This window comes from Dendrobates tinctorius, unplaced genomic scaffold (assembly GCF_039654945.1).
Source record: "Dendrobates tinctorius isolate UK_male_01 unplaced genomic scaffold, ASM3965494v1 ptg000165l, whole genome shotgun sequence".
In the NCBI taxonomy this organism is placed as follows: Eukaryota; Metazoa; Chordata; class Amphibia; order Anura; family Dendrobatidae; genus Dendrobates; species Dendrobates tinctorius.
This window is the reverse complement of record NW_027361832.1, coordinates 14,419,948-14,440,518: the sequence shown is the minus strand read 5'-3', so window position 1 is coordinate 14,440,518 and position 20,571 is coordinate 14,419,948. Positions and strand designations below refer to the sequence as shown.

Here is a 20,571-nt window from a genome sequence, read left to right as displayed (position 1 = left end):
CACACTTATACATACACGTTATTTTAAGTTTATTATTTTCATTTCCCCCCTCAAAACTATTTCAATTTGTTCCTCAATGGATTTGTGCAGATTATGGGTGAAAAAAGTTCTGAAATTATTTCAAATATTGTGCCATTTTATCAGCGGCGTGTAGACTTTTTAGATCCACCGTATAAGCATTCAAAGTGGTGCCGATGTCACATTGCAGAAGGATCATCTTTATTCTCATTTGCACAAGGAAAGACTAGAAGCAATGGGATGAAACTGAATGGGAGGAAACATGATTAGATATTAGAAAACCTTTTTGACAGAGTGATCAATGAGTGGAACAGGCTGCCACGAGAAGTCTTGAGTTCTCCTTCAATGGAAGTCTTCAAACAGAGGCTGGACAGACATCTGACTGGGATGATTTAGCGAATCCTGCTTTGAGCAGGGGGTTGGACTAGATGGCCCAGGAGGTCCCTTCCAACTCTACGATTCTATGATTCTATGATATTTAGACTGTTTTTTACCTACAGTGTATAATAAATTGTATTATTCTGCTGCCTGTGAGTCACATAAGCCATCAGATGATTTAGAAGAGGCTGCATTACACAAGCGTCTACAAGACATATTAAAAAGATGTCACATAAGATTTAATTGGCGTGAATAAGCCTGTCACTTGTACAGAGGTAGTCATTTCTTTTTTCTTTTATTTTTCAGATACTGAGAAGAGCAGACAAGAATGGTAAGAACATGACAGGACTGAATTTATCATTATATACTGTACCTGCATAGAACCAAGATCATTTATGTGTCTTCAACTCATCTAGAGCTGAGGGGAAAGCAGATGATACGACCATTCTGTGTGATAATTAGGAGGAACCATAAGATGCTTATAAGGGAATCTTCTCCAGAATTTGGTTGATTTCATGTCTACTCTCTATCCACTTCTAGAATGTGTGTACATGAGTCCTTTTTTGGCTACATGGAACTGCAACAAATACAACTCAAGGAAATGCACCATTAGCTTAATTTCCAACCCAAGGAGCAGCGCTAGGTTTATACTCCATGGGCTGTAGACACAGACTATCTGGTATTGTAGACTCCATACAACATGGAAGCTACTTCTTAAAAGTGTGGCATCTGTATCAGTGCCTGCTCTTCCTGCTTCTCCTGTCTCTAGGTGGCGCCGCTTTCTCCTTACAGGGTACAGTTCAGTGATGTGGGACTGGGAGTGAGACGACGAGGCGGCAAGCAGGCGCAGCTTCTCCCATGGTCTTCAGGACCACAGGCGCTAGTCCAGATAGCCCCCATTATATTCCGCCTATCTGGACAGCGGCACACTGATTCCATCCATGTGCTATACGTGTTTTTTAACGTTAATGGCACTTTTCATCCATGATATTGGAAAAAATGGACACGTCTCTACAAAATAGACATGTCTCTGTGAGTTTTGTATGGACGCAATGTCTGTGAAAAAACGCTGACATGTGAATAGCTGGATGGACTATAATGGGAGCGTCTTCTATCCATGGTAAAAACTGATGCAACACGGACATGTGAATGAGGCCCTAGTGTACGAAAAGAGAAAAATAATGGAATAGCTTAGTAGACTTCTCTATTCTGTGCTGCTTCCACTAGAAACCGAATTGTGAAGCGAATACTATTTTTGCACAAAGTCTATGCCATTGTCAGGCATCGATCACAGCCCCTGCTTCATATATCCTGTGCGTCTGGAGATTTTTCTGGCATATAAATATTAAATCGAAACAAAAAAATATCCAGCCTAAGCCTACCTGTTCTTTTCTATTAGACTTTCATTTTCATTACCATACCGTCATTTCTGCTCCTTTTTTACTTACTGTGGTTTACGACTTCTTCTCCTGTTGGTGCGTAAAATATCTTGTAAGCCATTACACGTTTCATCCCAGCATTCACTGACTTGTTTATTCCGGTATTTTTCCACATTGTCTCATTTTCATCTCTTATTGCAGATGATGGAAAACTTTCTTTTGAAGAGTTCAAAGCTTATTTTGCTGATGGCATCCTGAGTGCAGAAGAACTGAGCGAACTTTTTCACAAGATTGACACCCATAAAACAGAGTAAGACATTTTTTTTCTAAGGCATATTATGAAATAACGAAGAACGAGTTACAGTTGTGGCCAAAAGTATTGACACCCCTGCAATTTTGTCAGATAATACTCAGTTTCTTCCTGAAAATGATTGCAATCACAAATTCTTTGGTATTATTATCTTCATTTAATTTGTCTTAAATGAAAAAACACAAAAGAGAATGAATCAAAAGGCAAAACATTGATCATTTCACACAAAACTCCAAAAATGGGCCAGACAAAAGTATTGGCACCCTCAGCCTAATACTTGGTTGCACAACCTTTAGCCAAAATAACTGCGACCAACCGCTTCCGGTAACCATCAATGAGTTTCTTACAATGCTCTGCTGGAATTTTAGACCATTCTTCTTTGGCAAACTGCTCCAGGTCCCTGATATTGAAGGGTGCCTTCTCCAAACTGCCATTTTTAGATCTCTCCACAGGTGTTCTATGGGATTCAGGTCTGGACTCATTGCTGGCCACCTTAGAAGTCTCCAGTGCTTTCTCTCAAACCATTTTCTAGTGCTTTTTGAAGTGTGTTTTGGGTCATTGTCCTGCTGGAAGACCCATGACCTCTGAGGGAGACCCAGCTTTCTCACACTGGGCCCTACATTATGCTGCAAAATTTGCTGGTAGTCTTCTGACTTCATAATGCCATGCACACGGTCAAGCAGTCCAGTGCCAGAGGCAGCAAAGCAACCCCAAAACATCAGGGAACCTCCGCCATGTTTGACTGTAGGGACCGTGTTTTTTTTCTTTGAATGCCTCTTTTTTCTCCTGTAAACTCTATGTTGATGCCTTTGCCCAAAAAGCTATACTATTGTCTCATCTGACCAGAGAACATTCTTCTAAAACGTTTTAGGCTTTTTCAGGTAAGTTTTGGCAAACTCCAGCCTGGCTTTTTTATGTCTCGGGTTAAGAAGTGGGGTCTTCCTGGGTCTCCTACCATACAGTCCCTTTTCATTCAGACGCCGATGGATAGTACGGGTTGACACTGTTGTACCCTCGGACTGCAGGGCAGCTTGAACTTGTTTGGATGTTAGTCGAGGTTCTTTATCCAACATCTGCACAATCTTGCGTTGAAATCTCTAGTCAATTTTTCTTTTCCGTCCACATCTAGGGAGGTTAGCCACAGTGTCATGGGCTTTAAACTTCTTGATGACACTGCGCACGGTAGACACAGGAACATTCAGGTCTTTGGAGATGGACTTGTAGCCTTGAGATTGCTCATGCTTCCTCACAATTTGGTTTCTCAAGTCCTCAGACAGTTCTTTGGTCTTCTTTCTTTTCTCCATGCTCAATGTGATACACACAAGGACACAGGACAGAGGTTGAGTCAACTTTAATCCATGTCAACTGGCTGCAAGTGTGATTTAGTTATTGCCAACACCTGTTAGGTGCCACAGGTAAGTTACAGGTGCTGTTAATTACACAAATTAGAGAAGCATCACATGATTTTTCGAACAGTGCCAATACTTTTGTCCACCCTCTTTTTTATGTTTGGTGTGGAATTATATCCAATTTGGCTTTAGGACAATTCTTTTTGTGTTTTTTCATTTAAGACAAATTAACCTGGTTGTTTCTCGATGACGGCATAGTGCTGAAGGCTGAGTATTCACAGCTGCTTTTCTTGACTTCTGTTTCTCTGCTCCATTCTGGGACTATATCTGGGGTCTGTCTGGTTTCTGTTTTGTGGTGTGTACCCTTGGCAATCATTGTTATCAGCGGCATCTGGGCAATAGCTGGCGTACTATTTGGGAACTATTTTGTGGTATTAATAGAGCTCTCTATTACATTGATTTGTTATGTGTGTTTTGTATGTCATTATTATTGGTAGTCTGCTATGATGGTATTATTTAAAGAAACCTGCCTGCCGCGTTTTAGGGGAGCAACCTGAGGTAATGTTGGATAAGTCCATGTGTTTGTGCAATTAAAACGATACCTATGTTGTCCTGATTCATTACAGGTAAATCTGCAATTCATGTGTAACTTAGACTGAAAGTGCACTTGGTGGTATAAGTGCACCTGCCGTCTAAAGCTCCTTTTCGGCATTCTCCAATTAGCACCGTTCCCCAGCAATTTGTTGGCTGTGAGGCTAAGGTTATTAATATTATCTAGGGATAACAACCTCAGTCTCTGTTGACTGATAATGCAGCTGCATTGAGTGGGGAAAACTGAAGAACTATGAACTGCAAGTGCATCTTACCTCCCAGTGCACTTGCAGTCTAATTTACATTTGAAGAAAAGTATCGATTTCTCAGCAATGTATCAGGTCAAATTATATATTGTTTTAATTGTTGAACACTGGCCTAAAAGTCACAACCTACAGTTGCCTCTACAGCACTGCTGACTGGTTCTTTGTAAGCACGTCATGTGATATTATTATTATTATTTAGGCACTGAGCAATGGCATTATTTGGGTTCTCTTTGACACATTTTTATGTAACTATATAATATCACTACTGTATGGTCCTGTTTTTTTTGACAGTGTATGGTGAAAATCTGTGTTTTAGAGGAAGTTTTAAAATCAGTATAGGGATTTTACAACAGATTTGTCATAAAATGCACTAGAGAGATCCAGAAATAATCTACAGCAGACTAGCGCATGCTGAGGACATTACAATTTAGATTCTTTTTCCTACTGTGTGTTGAGATTTCTTAAACCCCAATCATTGCATTTTGTTATATATTGTTATAGATTTTAGAATGAACAAAAATAACATTATTGCATCAAAAACACAAAGTAATGTAATTCTCAGATGATGGTAGGTAGCCCTTACTAAAACTAATGCATAATATCTATACAAATAATGGAAAAGGTGTCAATTCAGCTCACAACTCCTATGCACATAATAAAACAAGCGTAATGCTTATATGAGTTTCGATTAAGGGTTTTTCTACCAGAAATGCATAAGCATTATGTTTTTTTAATATGTGCATATTCTGCAACCTGATCCTTCGAACTGTGGGCGCCCTAGTCTATCCCTGTCCCCTCTGATTACTCCTGATAGTGGAGATGCCGGGGTCTCATACCTATCTATGCTCCTAACTTAACCCTTATCTGATCCCTTCCTCACCCAGGGAGACGAGGAGGCGAAGTGTATAGAAAAACACTAACCAGACAGACAGGGGTAAACAGACAGGGAAAAAAGAAAACTACAGGCATACAAATACACTCACAAAACAACAGAGTGGGAAACAGAGAAAGTATAGGAAGGGGAAACCAAGTGCATGAGGATAACAGTAAACACGCAAACCAACTCCATGCAGAAATCACAAGAAAAACTCTCCAACCGCCAGCTCCAAATACTGAACTTTCTACTTCACCACCAAACCAGGAAGTAGACCAATTACTGGCAACTCCCAAGTGCCAGTGGCGAGCATATATACCAGAGGGGAGTGGCCAACACAGAGCAGCTGAGACAACTCAGGAAGGAGAGCTCCAGGAGATCAACCGAACTGATTAACCCTTGCCATGACAGATCAAGGGAAAAATCTGCACTGTTTAATAAGATGGTGAAGCAATTCTAATAAGTGCAGGAGTTTGTGTAACCAGATGAAGACACCCCTCTCTATCGTGATATCCCCATGACACTTTGGTTTGGTGCTGAAGAACATCCTCTTTTGGACCATTTAGAGCAAAATATTTATCTTCTGTGCACCATGTGACATAGTTGCCAACATGATGCACACTGGATCTGAGGGACTGATTACATCCATGTGGAAGGCTTTTGTAATGAAGATTTAGTCATATACTGTATAGTCTTAGAATCTGTTCACATCTACATTGAAGGCTCCTTTGTTGTAAATCCTGTTAGTGCCTTGCTATGGTTTCTGTCACATCGACAAACACCCCAATGAAACCATGATGGACCCTATTTCATGTTTCTACAGTCTCTCAGGTGCTGCCAGCACCAGATCTAGAAAAACTTTAGTTATTGTAGCTTGCGTAAACTTTTTCGAGTAGAAAAATGAGAGTATTTGTTAAAAAATAATGTAGTATTGTTATCAACTGTAAAGCTACTTCCCTCTCTGTTAACTTTACAAGAGTTGCCATAAAATGATTTGGGGCTCAACCAGGGGCGTACGTAGAAATCATGGGGCCCCATAATAAAAGTCTGAATTGCCCCCCCCAAAAAAGAAAAAACTCACTGCCGGGCCCACCTCACTGTCTTGTGTCTCCACACAGCCTCAGCTCCTCACGCTCCACCTCCAACAGCCGGTAGCCGCCCTCACATGTGCAACTACTTCCGGCCAGGCCCAGCATACACTGCTGTCTCTGGCTGGAAAGCTACATCAGCCAGGAGGCGTGGCGTCCTTATGCAAATCCAGCCAGAGAGTTAAGTCGGGAGCAGTGCAGAACTAGAAAGAAGGAGTTAGGAGGAGCTAGGTACAGAGTGATGGTGGCATGGACATTTAATTAAAGGCACACTGCACAGCACAGCCCAGGGGTGGACACTGACAGCTTAGGGCTCCTGTGCAAGAAATGTGTCAGGGCCCCCTCCTTTTTTGGCGACAAAGCTACATATATATAAATATATATATAGCCACACACATACATGTATATATATATTACATAGTCTCCATTATCATGTATATTGCTGTCCCTTATACAGTGCCCTCTTTTGCTATGTACAGCACCGTCCCTTACATATTGGATTATATAGAGCCTTGTTTTTTATTACATACCGTCCTCTCTTGTTAGATATATAATGCAATGATGGCTGATGGAGCATGGAAAAGCTTCTTTTCTAATGGAGGAGATGATAGACTGGTAGTCTGATCACCGGCTCCTCCATCAGCAGTCATTTTATATCTAGCAAGAAAGCAGACTGTGTAATAAAAGAGGGTGCTGAGAATAACAAAAAAAAACAAGAATACACTGTGTAAGAGACAGCACTGTACATAACAGCAGAGGAAGCTATATAATAAGGGACGGCACCATATATAACTAGAGAGGATGGTATGTAATAAGGGACGGTGTTATGAGTTCATTTTCCCCTTCACCATTGAGGTCTGATGAACTCCCTCTTCTGGTGAAGGAAGGTAGTGAGGCTGATTACCAAACACCTGAGCTGGTAGAGGATGACTGGGTGACGGGAGTTGCTGACTGGATATAAGGCAGCCGACGCCCTTCTGCCTCACTGGTGATTTCTCTGAGGGATTCTAGGAGACCAGTCTGATTCCTGCTCCTCAAAAGCTAAGTTTTCTGCCTTGCTTTTTGCATTTGTGTTTTGGTTTAATTTTGCCTTGCTTTTCTGGATTCTGCCATTCCCTGCTGGGGTGAGCTGAATTCCTTTGTCTTTTTGCTCTGTCTTCAGAAAATACCTGAGTACTGACATAGTCTTTTTGAAGCCTAGCGTCTTCAGGGCCTTTTTCCCTGTCAGTCTGTTGGCTCTTGTTTTGATAGGGTTTTTTGTGGATCGCAGACAGCAGCTTTTCTATCCTGTCCTATCTAGTTAGCTTGGGCCCCATCATTTGCTCAGTCTATCTTTCTATCTGTGTTAGTGTTTTTTCTTCTTGCTTCACCGTCATTATATGTTGGGGGCTGCCTATTGCTTTGGGGTCTGCTCTGGGGCAGTTTAGATTTCCCTTTCTGTCTTTAGGCTATGTAGTTCTCCGGCTGTGATCGAGGGGTCTAGTGCACCGTAGGAACCACCCACGGCTACTGTTAGTTGTTGTTGATAGGTTCAGGGGTCTGCAATCCGATAGCTGCCAACTTCTCTGGTTTTCTGGACTTAGCTAGCATTTCTGTTTTTGCCTCCTACGGTGACTCGTTCATAACAGGATGGTGTTATATATGATAAAAGAGGAAACTATGTAACTAAGGATGATGTTATACATAATAATTGAGTACCCTATACTGTATACTAAGGGACTGTGTTAGACATAATAAATGAGTACAGTATATATTAAGGGACAGTGCTATACATACAGTAAGTGTGTACACTATATACTAAGGGACTGCGCTATACATAAAAAGTGACTACACTATATACTGAGGGATGGAGATACACATAATAAGCGAGTACACTATATACTAAAGGACTGTGCTATACATAATAAGTGAGTACACTATATACTAAGAGGCTGTACTATATATAATAAGTCAGTGCACTATATACTAAGGGACTGTGTTAAACATAATAAGCAATAATAACATCTTCCTCCACCTCCCCCTGGTCCTAAATCCATTATAAATCCCCCTTCCTCCCTTCCCATTCCCCTACACCCCTCATTGTCCTCCTCCCCCCGCCCCCCACATCCCATTATTGTCCTCTCCCCCACCCCCATCATTGCCTTCTCCCCCAGCACCCCATCATTGCCCTTTCCACCACCTCTATAATTCTATAATTGCTTTCTCCCCACCACCCTTTCATTGCCCATTCCACCACCTCCATCATTGACTTCTCCCCCACCACCCCATCATTGCCCATTCCACCCCCTATCATTTCCTCCTCCCCTATCACCCCCATCATTGCCCTTTCCACCATCATTGTCCTTTCCACTACCACCATCATTGCCTTTTTCCCACCACCCCATCATTGCCCATTCCACCACCTCCATAATTTCCTCCTTCCCCAGCACCCCCATTATTGCCCTTCCCACCACAACCATCATTGTCCTTTCCACCGCACCCATCATTGCCTTTTCCCCACCATCCCCCTCATTCCCCATTCCATGACCTCCATCATTGCTTTCTCCCCCACCACCCCATCATTGCCCTCTCCCCCACCACCCCATCATTGCCTTCTTCCCCACCACCTCCATCATTGCCTCGTTCTCCACCACCCCATAATTTCCTCTTCCCCCACCATCCCCATCATTGCCCTTTCCCACCACCTCCATCAGTTCCTCCTCCACCACCCCATTATTGCCCTTTCCACCACCATCATCGTTGTCCTTTTCACCACCTCTATCATTGCCTTCTCCCAGCCACCACCGTCATTGCCCATTCCACCACCTCCATCATTTCCTCCTTCCCCACCCCCCATTATTGCCCTTTCCACCACCCCATCATTGCTTTCTCCCCACCACCCCCATCATTGCCCTCTCCGTCACCCCATCATTGCCTTCCCCCCATCACCCCCCATCATTGCCATCTCCCCACCATCCCCATCATTGCCCTCATCTCCACCTACACATACACACACAGCACCATTCACCTCTCTGACCGTTCCCCCACAGCGCACACACACACACCACCACTCATCTCTACACACATATGTGCACTCTCATAGAATCATAGAATCATAGAGTTGGAAGGGACCTCCTGGGCCATCTGGTCCAACCCCCTGCTCAAAGCAGGATTCGCTAAATCATCCCAGTCAGTTGTCTGTCCAGCCTCTGTTTGAAGACTTCCATTGAAGGAGAACTCACCACTTCTCGTGGCAGCCTGTTCCACTCATTGATCACTCTAACTGTCAAAAAGTTTTTTCTAATATCTAATCTGTGTCTCCTCCCATTCAGTTTCATCCCATTGCTTCTAGTCTTTCCTTGGGCAAATGAGAATAAAGTTGATCCTTCTACAATGTGACAGCCCTTTAGATATTTGTAGACAGCTATTAAGTCTCCTCTCAGTCTTCTCTTTTGCAAACTAAACATTCCCAAATCCTGCAACCTTTCCTCATAAGACAGGGTTTGCAGACCGGTCACCATTCTGGTCGCTCTTTTCTGAACTTGCTCCAGTTTGTTGATGTCTTTTTTAAAATGTGGTGCCCAAAACTGGACAGAATATTCCAGATGAGGTCTGACCAAAGAGGAGTAGAGGGAAATAATGACTTCACGTGATCTAGACTGTATGCTTCTGTTAATACATCCTAGAATTGCATTTGCCTTTTTTGCTGCTGCATCACACTGTTGACTCATATTCAGTCTGTGATCTATTAGTATACCCAAGTCTTTTTCACATGTGCTGTCACTTAGCCCTATTCCTCCCATTCTATATATGCTTTTTTCATTTTTATTGCCCAGATGTAGTACTTTGCATTTCTCCCTGTTAAAAACCATTCTGTTAGTTGCTGCCCACTTCTCCAGTTTATTTAAATCTTTTTGAATCCTCTCTCTCTCTTCTCTAGTATTAGCTATCCCTCCTAGCTTTGTGTCATCAGCAAATTTAATCAGTTTACCCTCAATTCCTTCATCTAAATCATTGATAAAGATGTTGAACAATACAGGGCCCAGGACAGAGCCCTGTGGTACCCCACTTGAGACATTCTTCCAACTGGATGTGCAGCCATTTACGACCACTCTTTGGGTCCGATCACTAAGCCAGTTATGAATCCACCTAACAGTTGCCTTGTCCATTCCATACTTAGTCATTTTTTCAATAAGGATTGTATGAGAGACTTTGTCAAATGCTTTGCTGAAGTCAAGATATACTATATCTACAGCATTTCCTTGATCCACCCAATCAGTGATACCGTCATAGAAGGAAATTAAGTTAGTCTGACATGACTTATTAGTTACAAACCCATGCTGACTCTGTTTAATCACTTCATTCTTATCCAGGTACTGACATACATGTTGTTTAATAATTTGTTCAAAGATCTTTCCTGGTATAGAAGTCAGACTCACCGGTCTATAGTTGCCTGGGTCCACCTTCTTCCCCTTTTTGAAGATAGGAACAACATTTGCTCTTCTCCAGTCTTCTGGCACTTCTCCTGTTCTCCAAGAATTTTCAAAGATTATGGAGAGGGGTTCAAAAATTTCTTCTGCTATCTCCTTCAGTACTCTGGGGTGTAATTCATCTGGACCTGGAGACTTGAATTCATTTAGGTTAGCTAAGTGTTTCCTCACTATCTTTCTGTTTATAGATATCCTGGATTCTTCTATTCCCTTAATAGGACAGTGAATAACAGTTGATGTTACATTACCTTTCTGAGAGAAAACATGCAAAATAGGAATTTAAAAGTTCAGCCTTCTCGACATCCTGTCTTACCATTTCATCATTTTCATCCTGTAAAAATCCTATAGCATCTTTGACTTTTCTTTTACTTTTGACATATCCCCAAAATCCTTTATTATTGCTTTTGACATATGTACACACACACCAGACAGCACCTCTCACCTCTCAGCACGCTCTCCCGCAGCCACAGCATCACCGTCGCCCTTCAGTTTCCTCTCACTGGCACAGCGGCCGAGGCGCTGATTGATGATGTCATCCAGCCATGCCACTGACTGCTGTGTGAGACAGGAAGCACGGGCAGGAATCAGGACAGACAGCTGCCATTTTCTCTTGTAGGCAGCGGAGCTGCAGGGATCTCTCCCTTTCACACTGCACATGAGGGCAATCTGGCCAGGGGCCCCCCGGAGCCTAGGGGCCAGATAAACAGGCCAGATTGTCCTCATTTTTAGCCGCCCTGCAGGGCCCCCCCGGAGCCTCTGGGCCCCGGTGCAGCCGCACAGGCTGCACATACGGTATATCTGCCCCTGGCACAGCCGTTGTGGTCGTACCCCGGTGGGCACCCTCACCCCTTGGGGCCCGATAGCAGTTGCGTGGCCTGCCACCATTGGCGGTAGGTCACTAGGCTCAGCGAATATGGAGCTTAATTGACGTTCTTTTTAATGTAGTTTCTGCTGATTCCTGACTGACCTGAATTGAATATGTCCTCTTATTATTTTTCACTTAGACAAGCACAACACAGGCAAACAGTGTATGAAGGACACATTATACAGAGCTCTCTGATGGCTATTTTTTAATAGAGGAATATCACATTTCTTACAAGCATAAATTATTAATGCAATAGTAAAAATAATAAAATAAGTAAATTGTGCATTACATAGTGTAAGTGTAACACATTACATTTTATGATAATATAAAAGTAATACTAATAATAATACACTTCTGAGACGTAGGAAAAAGTGGCATTTCGCCTTTACTACTGCGCTGGTCTCTAATGTGTCACTTGCCGTTCTCAGCTCCGCTTCGTTCCAGGCCACTTGCACTCTGGATCCCCTTCAGCAGATTAGTACACTAAAAATCTTGCTTCATAGATCTGACTCCTTTCATTTTTCAGGTTTGTGGGTCACCGGTTATGTATTATTCATTCCATGTTGCTGTTGGAGCTGGATGCTGACACCTGTTCTGCTAGAAATACAAATGTAATCTAGCCCTCATCTATTAATTAATGTTAGAACAGCTGTAGGATTATACAGAAATAAGCCAGGAACATCTGCATGTGAGGGCGGTAATATAGCAAACACTGATAAAATCTAACACATCAGACCACATGTATTTAAACGTTTCATCTTACTAATGCTGCCCAAACCATGAGCAGCATGAATCAGATCTTAGCTTCACGATCGCAGACAAGTATATTGGTATTTGGTATTTCAGACAAAAATATACTTGAAAGATCTGGCCATGAGGAGAGACCAGATTAATCCGGCGCCAAACCCCACCCTCCTAACATCTGCAGGTGACTTACTGGTCTCTCTTTATGTATATACAAGGAAAAGACCGGTCAACCACCTGCAGCAGCGCCGGCATCTTTAAAGTAAATTTCTCCTGAAACGTTGGATCGTTTCAGAGTAGAATATACCTAGCTGCAGGCTTGGACTGGCCCACAGGAGAATCCTCCAGTGGGCCCCTGTGGTACAGTAGGCCACCACCCTCTTATATGAGCAACACTTGGCCCTATATACTTGGATCACTATGTACAGACAAACATCACGAAACAATCACTGACCTCATGGAGACCAGTCAAAGAAAACACTGCGGCAGCCGGGCAAAGGCGCTCAATCAGTGAAATCCCAGGTGCATTGCTCCCTGGGAAATACGAATATGCAAATAAAGTCCGTGGAGCCTCATTTAAGAGTCTCAAACACGGGACTAGCCAGATCTTCCTCCAGGGAAGGACACAGCTAATGAGTGGCTCCTTTCGGAAACCACCATTACCACCATATTAAGTGACCCTTTAAGTCAATATCCAGCTCTTTACGAGTTTACAGATATGACAAGGGAAATACCAAGGCCTGGTATCCATCCACAGACAGCTGTTTCGGGGTGTTGCCCCTCATCAGTGTGGAGTAGGATTCTGGCTAGGTGGAAGCAATGCCTAGTAGACCAACATCACGAAACAATCTCTGACCTCAGGGAGACCAGTCAAAGAAAACACTGCGGCAACCGGCAAAGGCGCTCAATCAGTCAAGGGAAATACCTAGGCCGGGTATCCATCCACAGACAGCTGTTTCGGCCTTGGTATTTCCCTTGTCATATCTGTAAACTCGTAAAGAGCTGGATAATATGGTGGTAATGGTGGTTTCCGAAAGGAGCCACCCCTTGGCTGGGTCCTTCCCTGGAGAAAGATCTGGCTAGTCCCATGTTTGAGACTCTTAAATGAGGCTCCACGGACTTTATTTGCATATATGTACAGACAAAGGCAGAATCTTATTCATTTAACAATCTATCCATAATATAAATTTGTGATAGAGCACAACGTCACATTTGCATGTAGCTGAAAAGTGGGGCCTTGGAGCTGGTTGCTGGTGGGCCTTTGGCAGCCTAGTCCAATACTGCTTATCTGTATTTGTGCTGGCAGAATCTCATTCATCACAAGCAAAAATAGATTACCCTGAAGTGCGGTCACAACTACTTCACACCTGGATTCACTTTTCTTTAAATTTTGTTTATTAGTTGCCCTCATTTTTATGGTTCTACCTGAACAGTACTTATTTGGTCTCCTATAGGGCGGTGGTACCTGTTTTTGCTTGTGTTTTTTTATATCCTTTAGCACGCTATACACAAGGATGTACCTCTCATCTGCTGTATGTGTGGGGGCGCGGGTGTACATTCATAATGTATGCACAATTGAGGATGTACAGTAATTCATGCCACTTGCAGTTTTGGCAGCATGAATCCGATGTCCTGCACTTTATACTAGATTTTGTGCATAACCTATCAATGCCCCCCTCCATATGCAATCTATTCTTTCTGCCAGAATATCAGTTTAGCTTATATTTATTAGTTCATGTGAATTGCATGAATCCGTTCCCTAGTGGTTGCTGCAGACAGACAGAATGGTACCATTTAGCTTTATGGTTGTATGTATAGCGGTACCAGAGTTCTTGTAGCTGTGTGACCAGGTTGGATTTTGAACTTGGAAATTTCCCGTTTCATTCTGTAAGAGGCCACAACCACATTAATAATTTGTTGCAGCAAAATAAATTTCAACCATATACTGTACATTCACTAAAAGACACTGGGTCTGATTCATTAAAGGGAATCTGTCACCTATTTTTTCGAGTATAAGCTGCGGCCACCGCCATCAGGGGCTTATCTACAGCATTCTGTAATGCTGTAGATAAGCCCCCAATGTAACCTGAAGGAGAAGAAAAACGAGTTATATTATACTCACCCAGGGGCAGTCCGGGGTCTGGTCCGGTCCGGAGGGTGTCACAGTCCGGTCCGGCGCCTCCCATCTTCTAGCAAAGACGTCCTCTTCTTTGCTTCCCGTCGCGGCTCCGGCGCATGCGCACTGCTCTGCCCTGTTGAGGACAGAGCAGAGTACTGGGCTAATATTTCTGTAGTAATTTCCTCCACTTTATTGGGTGTGTTTGATCACGCCACATCCTGCCCCTTACTTTTCTAAAAGCTGGCGGAGCTGCCTGGGAATAATGTAAGAACGTCACAAGTCACAAAGATTTTTGCAACTGTGACTTGTACAAAAAAATACAAAATAAAAATACGATAAATAGTAGAGTATATTAGTTTGGCAAAGCCTGCCAAGAAATTTCTAACTCAGTTTCATTTCTGAAAGGCATCTGGGTTAATTTACCAAATTTGGTGTAATTTTGGATTAATTTGCTAAAAAAAAAAATCTGATTTGTGCCTCTCTACAATTTTTATGGACACTTTTATGGAAAGCAATATGAGAAAGAGGACATGAATCTGCCAGACTTGTCTCCCATTGAGCACATCCGGGATGTCATTGGTCAGCAATGGCAGAGGCAGCTGCCAGCAGCAGATCTTGATGATTTTCCCAAGTGCATTCAGAGCAGAAGCACATTTCTCAGACAGCCATTAATAACTTTCTTGATAGCAGTCAAGTCATGTAAGTGCGGAGATTTATGCAGGTGATGTTCATGATTGATGTTGAAAAAAAATCAAGATTTGTTGGAAAAATGTTGTTTTCATTTTGTCATCATTTGCTTAATATTTGACTTTTCCTTCTTGGTGTTGCACTTTCAGTGTTGAGAAGTGTAAATTACAACCCCTTAAAAAAAAAAAAAATCACCACTAAAAAATTTAAATTGAATTTAATATGAAAACAAATGTAATTTTCCAATAGGAAAGAAATTTTTGCGAGTCCCAAAATAAATAAAATCCTCAATTTATTTCGAATTATATAAAAGATCATACAGGTTGGGAATACATCCAGTGGTGTAGCAACTGTTTGTGGCGCCCGGGGCGGTCGAAAAATTTGCCGCCCCTTTGGTCGTTGATAATCCGTAAAGGCCCCGTCACACATAGCGACTTACCAGCGATCCCGACACCGATATCAAGGTGTCAGGATCGCTGGTAAGTCGCTATGTGATCGCTGGTGAGCTGTCACACAGACAGCTTCACCAGCGATCAGCACAGCGACGCCGAGCGCCCGGCATCGCTGGCCATCCCTGTAAAAAGTAGAATCAAAATAAAAAATATAGTTATTCTCACCTTCCGATGTCCCGCGCAGTCTTTCGGCCTCTCTCCACGCTCCGGTCCCAGTGATCCTTTGCGAGAATGACCGCGAGATGTCACGGTCTCGAGGGATAACAAAGTCTCGCGGTCATTCGTGCAAAGGATCACTGGGACCGGAGCGTGGAGAGAGGCAGGATGGCTGAACGGGACGTCGGAAGGTGAGAATAACTATATTTTTTACACCTGATCGCTGGTCTCCCGCCTGTCACACACAGCGATGCGTGCTGGCCAGCGGAGACCAGCGACCAAAGAAATGTTCAGAGGTTTCTTCCAGCGATCAGGGGGGCCGCTCACTGATCGCTGTCACACACAGCGATCTCGCTGGTGAGATCGCTGCAGTGGCGTAGCGTGGGGGGGGGCGGCAGCTGCAGCAATTGGTCTCCTCTGTGGGAGAAGCGCGGAGGCACAGTGCAGCTGCTGAGATCACTGGAGACATTCAGACTAGAGCAGCGGATCAAGTGCACTGTCCTGTAATTGATTGCAGAGCGCCTGGAGCTGCCAGCCTGTATTTATTGGCCGTGTGTCTGGGGAGGCTGCTGCTGCCTGCTTCATCCGTTTCTCTGGGTTTGACTAGCTGTCCCTAGCTAACCCCTGCCTGGCTCTGTGCAGATCATGGAGGAAGTGGGAGCTGGATTACCCTCAGCTGCAGCACAACTGCCCTAGTGCCCAAAGCAGCTGCAGAGCACCAGAGGCGGCAGCAGCCACGTCCCCGGGGATGGCAGTGTGGCCCCGCATGCCCTGCTAAGGTAATGGCAGCCGTGCGCTCCGTGCTGCTGCAGGTGACGATGGAGGGGGCACAAACTTGTTATTTTCTGGCACTGTGTCACTGCGCTGCCGACTTGTTGATTGCAGGAGGAGGGGAGGGAGCTGTCACCCTGCCTGTCACAGTGCTGTCACCCTGCCCTTCACAGTGCTGTTACCCTGCCTCTGCCTGTCACAGTGCTGTCACCCTGCCTCTGACTGTCTCCCTTCCCCTGCCTGTCACACTGCTGTCACCCTGCCTGTCACCGTGCCCCTATCTGTCACTGCGCTGTCACCCTGCATGTCACCCAGCTGTCACACTGCCTGCACCGCACTGTCTCCCTGCCTGTCATAGCATTGTCACCCTGCCTGTCACAGCGCTGTCACCCTGCCCTGGCTGTCACTGCACTGTCACTCTACCCCTGCCTGTCATCCTGGCTGTCACCCTGCCTGCACCGCACTGTCACCCTACCTGTCATAGCAGTCACCCTGCCCCTGGCTGTCACCCTGCCTGGACTCATGGTTGTTATACCTGTCTGCCGCTTCTCTCCCTCCCTTCCTGTCCTCCTTGTCTTGCCTATCTGCATGTCACCCCACTGTCCAAATGCTTATCCTACCTTATCTGCCTGTCACTCTTCTGTCCACCTGCTGAATTTTTTTTCTGCTACCTGCTTCTCTACTTTTCACTGTAGTTGTTACCTGTCCTGTCTATCTGTCATCCTGCTGTGCACCTGTTTATCCTGATTCTGCTGCCAGCCCTACTACATTTCATCCAACCAATTACCAGTGCCTACCCTGTCTATCCTCCTGCCTGCTTGTTCTGACTGCGGCAGGCAAATGGGGGAGCAGGCACTGGTGACAAGCAGGAAAATGGGGGAGCAGGCACTGGTGACAAGCAGGAAAATGGGGGAGCAGGTACTGGTGACAGGCAGGATGAAAAGTAGAAGGACGAGCAGCAAAATAAGCAGGATTATCAGATGGACAGCAGCAGGACAGGCAGGCAGAAAAGGCTCAGGCACCAGCGAAATGTAGAAAAGCAGGTAGCAGAATAAAAAAAAAAAAAACACAAAAACCCAGGTACAAGTAACAGGCAGACAGACACCAGTGACAGACAAACAGGCAGATATGTTGTGCACTGACATTGTAAAAGTAGAAATAACAGAACAAAGATAAGCAAGTGAACAGCAGAGTGACAGGCAGTCAGAACAAGCAGGCAGGAGGATAGACAGGGTAGGCACTGGTAATTGGTTGGATGAAATGTAGTAGGGCTGGCAGCAGAATCAGGATAAACAGGTGCACAGCAGGATGACAGATAGACAGGACAGGTAACAACTACAGTGAAAAGTAGAGAAGCAGGTAGCAGAAAAAAATTCAGCAGGTGGACAGAAGAGTGACAGGCAGATAACGCAGGATAAGCATTTGGACAGTGGGGTGACATGCAGATAGGCAAGACAAGGAGGACAGGAAGGGAGGGAGAGAAGCGGCAGACAGGTATAACAACCATGAGTCCAGGCAGGGTGACAGCACTATGACAGCCAGGGGCAGGGTGACTGCTATGACAGGTAGGGTGACAGTGCGGTGCAGGCAGGGTGACAGCCAGGATGACAGGCAGGGGTAGAGTGACAGTGCAGTGACAGCCAGGGCAGGGTGACAGCGCTGTGACAGGCAGGGTGACAATGCTATGACAGGCAGGGAGACAGTGCGGTGCAGGCAGTGTGACAGCTGGGTGACATGCAGGGTGACAGCGCAGTGACAGATAGGGGCACGGTGACAGGCAGGGTGACAGCAGTGTGACAGGCAGGGGAAGGGAGACAGTCAGAGGCAGGGTGACAGCACTGTGACAGGCAGGGGCAGGGTAACAGCACTGTGAAGGGCAGGGTGACAGGTAGGGGCAGGGTGACAGCACAGTGACGGGCAGGGTGACAGCTCCCTCCCCTCCTCCTGCAATCAACAAGTCGGCAGCGCAGTGACACAGTGCCAGAAAATAACAAGTTTGTGCCCCCTCCATCGTCACCTGCAGCAGCACGGAGCGCACGGCTGCCATTACCTTAGCAGGGCATGCGGGGCCACACTGCCATCCCCGGGGACGTGGCTGCTGCCGCCTCTGGTGCTCTGCAGCTGCTTTGGGCACTAGGGCAGTTGTGCTGCAGCTGAGGGTAATCCAGCTCCCACTTCCTCCATGATCTGCACAGAGCCAGGCAGGGGTTAGCTAGGGACAGCTAGTCAAACTCAGAGAAACGGATGAAGCAGGCAGCAGCAGCCTCCCCAGACACACGGCCAATAAATACAGGCTGGCAGCTCCAGGCGCTCTGCAATCAATTACAGGACAGTGCACTTGATCCGCTGCTCTAGTCTGAATGTCTCCAGTGATCTCAGCAGCTGCACTGTGCCTCCGCGCTTCTGCCACAGAGGAGACGAATTGCTGCAGCTGCCGCCCCCACACACGCGCCGCCTGGGGCGGACCGCCCCCCCACGCTACGCCATACATTTCTACGCGTTTCTGGCAAAAGCCCTTATTCGCTCAGTCATGACTCCTGGCTGGAGACCAATTTCATGGCAAGACGGACTGAATTATACTATAGGACAGGGGTCCCCAACCGCCGGTCCGCGGCCCAGCACCGGGCCGCTGCAGTGCCCTTGCCGGTCCGCGGACACAAGGGGAGCCAGGGGCGGTCAGTGGCGTAGCGGGGGCTGGGGCGGCGCGCAGCAGTTCTTAGCGGCGGCCAGGGAGCGATCCAAGCAGCTCCGCTGCCTGCAAGAGGGAATAGCAGGAGCGGAGCTGCAAGGACCCGTCCAGCTTCCTGCCCACCGCCCGCGCTTCCTGTCTCTGACTGACACAGAGAGGAGCGCGGCCGCTGCTGTGTCAGCAAGGAAGCGCTGGCGATGCTGCGACAGGTGAGAGGAGAGAGGTGGTGTGTGTGTGTGTGTGTGTGTGTGTATGTCTGTCTGTCTGTGTGTGTACATGTATGTGTGTGTGTGTGTGTGTACACGTATAATATGTGTATGTGTGTGTGTGTTGGTCTGTGTTTGTGTAGCCTGGCCCTGGAGGAGATGGGGACATGAGCAGAAGGCCATGAGGGGAGTGATGGAGAGACAGCAGTGATGGGGTGAAGGGAGTGATGGGGTGAAGGCAGTGATGGGGTGAAGGCAATGATGGGGAGAAGGGAGTGATGGGGTGAAGGCAATGATGGAAAGATGGCAGTGATGGGGTGAAGGCAATGATGGAAAGATGGCAGTGATGGGGTGAAGGCAATGATGGAGAGAAGGGAGTAATGGGGTGAAGGCAATGATGGGGAGAGGGGAGTGATGGGGTGAAGGCAATGATGGGGAGAAGGGAGTGATGGGGTGAAGGCAATGATGGGGAGAAGGGAGTGATGGGGTGAAGGCAATGATGGGGAGAAGGGAGTGATGGGGTGAAGGCAATGATGGGGAGAAGGGAGTGATGGGGTGAAGGCAATGATGGGGTGAAGGCAATGATGGGGAGAGGGGAGTGATGGGGTGAAGGCAATGATGGGGAGAGGGGAGTGATGGGGTGAAGGCAATGATGGGGAGAAGGGGGTGATGGAGCACTCATTCAAAACCTATGGTGAGTTGAGTCACATTATAAATGTTATTTAATTATAAGTATGCACTGCTACACTACAACCGTGTCCATAGCCCACCCCCTTATGACCAAAGCCCCGCCCCTGCCACACCTCCATCCCCGCCCTGCCGGGCCATGGAAGAATGGTCTTGCTTGAAACCGGTCCCTGGTGCAAAAAAGGTTGGGGACCACTGCTATAGGACACGGTGAGGCTATCTTCTTGGTTCATTTTACCTTGTAGTTTTCCAGTCTTTCTCTCTGACTCTGACTGTACTTGTACCGTGATTTCCTTCTTGGAAAGTGTAATTTTTACACCAGGTTCTTTAGAGTACTGGGATAAGAAAAAAAGTAAAAACTATGTCCGATTATAAGAATTCAGCTTAGGCTGGTTTCACACTTGCGGTTTTTTTTGCGCTGTTTTTTAGCGCAAAAAAAGCATGCGTTTTTTCCCCCTATCTTTTACATGGGT

The 20,571-nt window shown here is 45.7% G+C and overlaps 1 protein-coding gene across 1 annotated transcript in view; it reads left to right on the top strand.

Moving 5' to 3' along the window:
* NECAB1 (N-terminal EF-hand calcium binding protein 1) overlaps positions 1 to 20,571 on the top strand; it is a 299,035-nt gene that overhangs the window by 33,856 nt on the left and 244,608 nt on the right. Inside the window, exons 2-3 of the mRNA XM_073550518.1 lie at positions 703 to 727; positions 1,977 to 2,085. Coding sequence (XP_073406619.1) covers positions 703 to 727; positions 1,977 to 2,085 — 134 coding nt within the window. The remainder of the gene's footprint in view (positions 1 to 702; positions 728 to 1,976; positions 2,086 to 20,571) is intronic.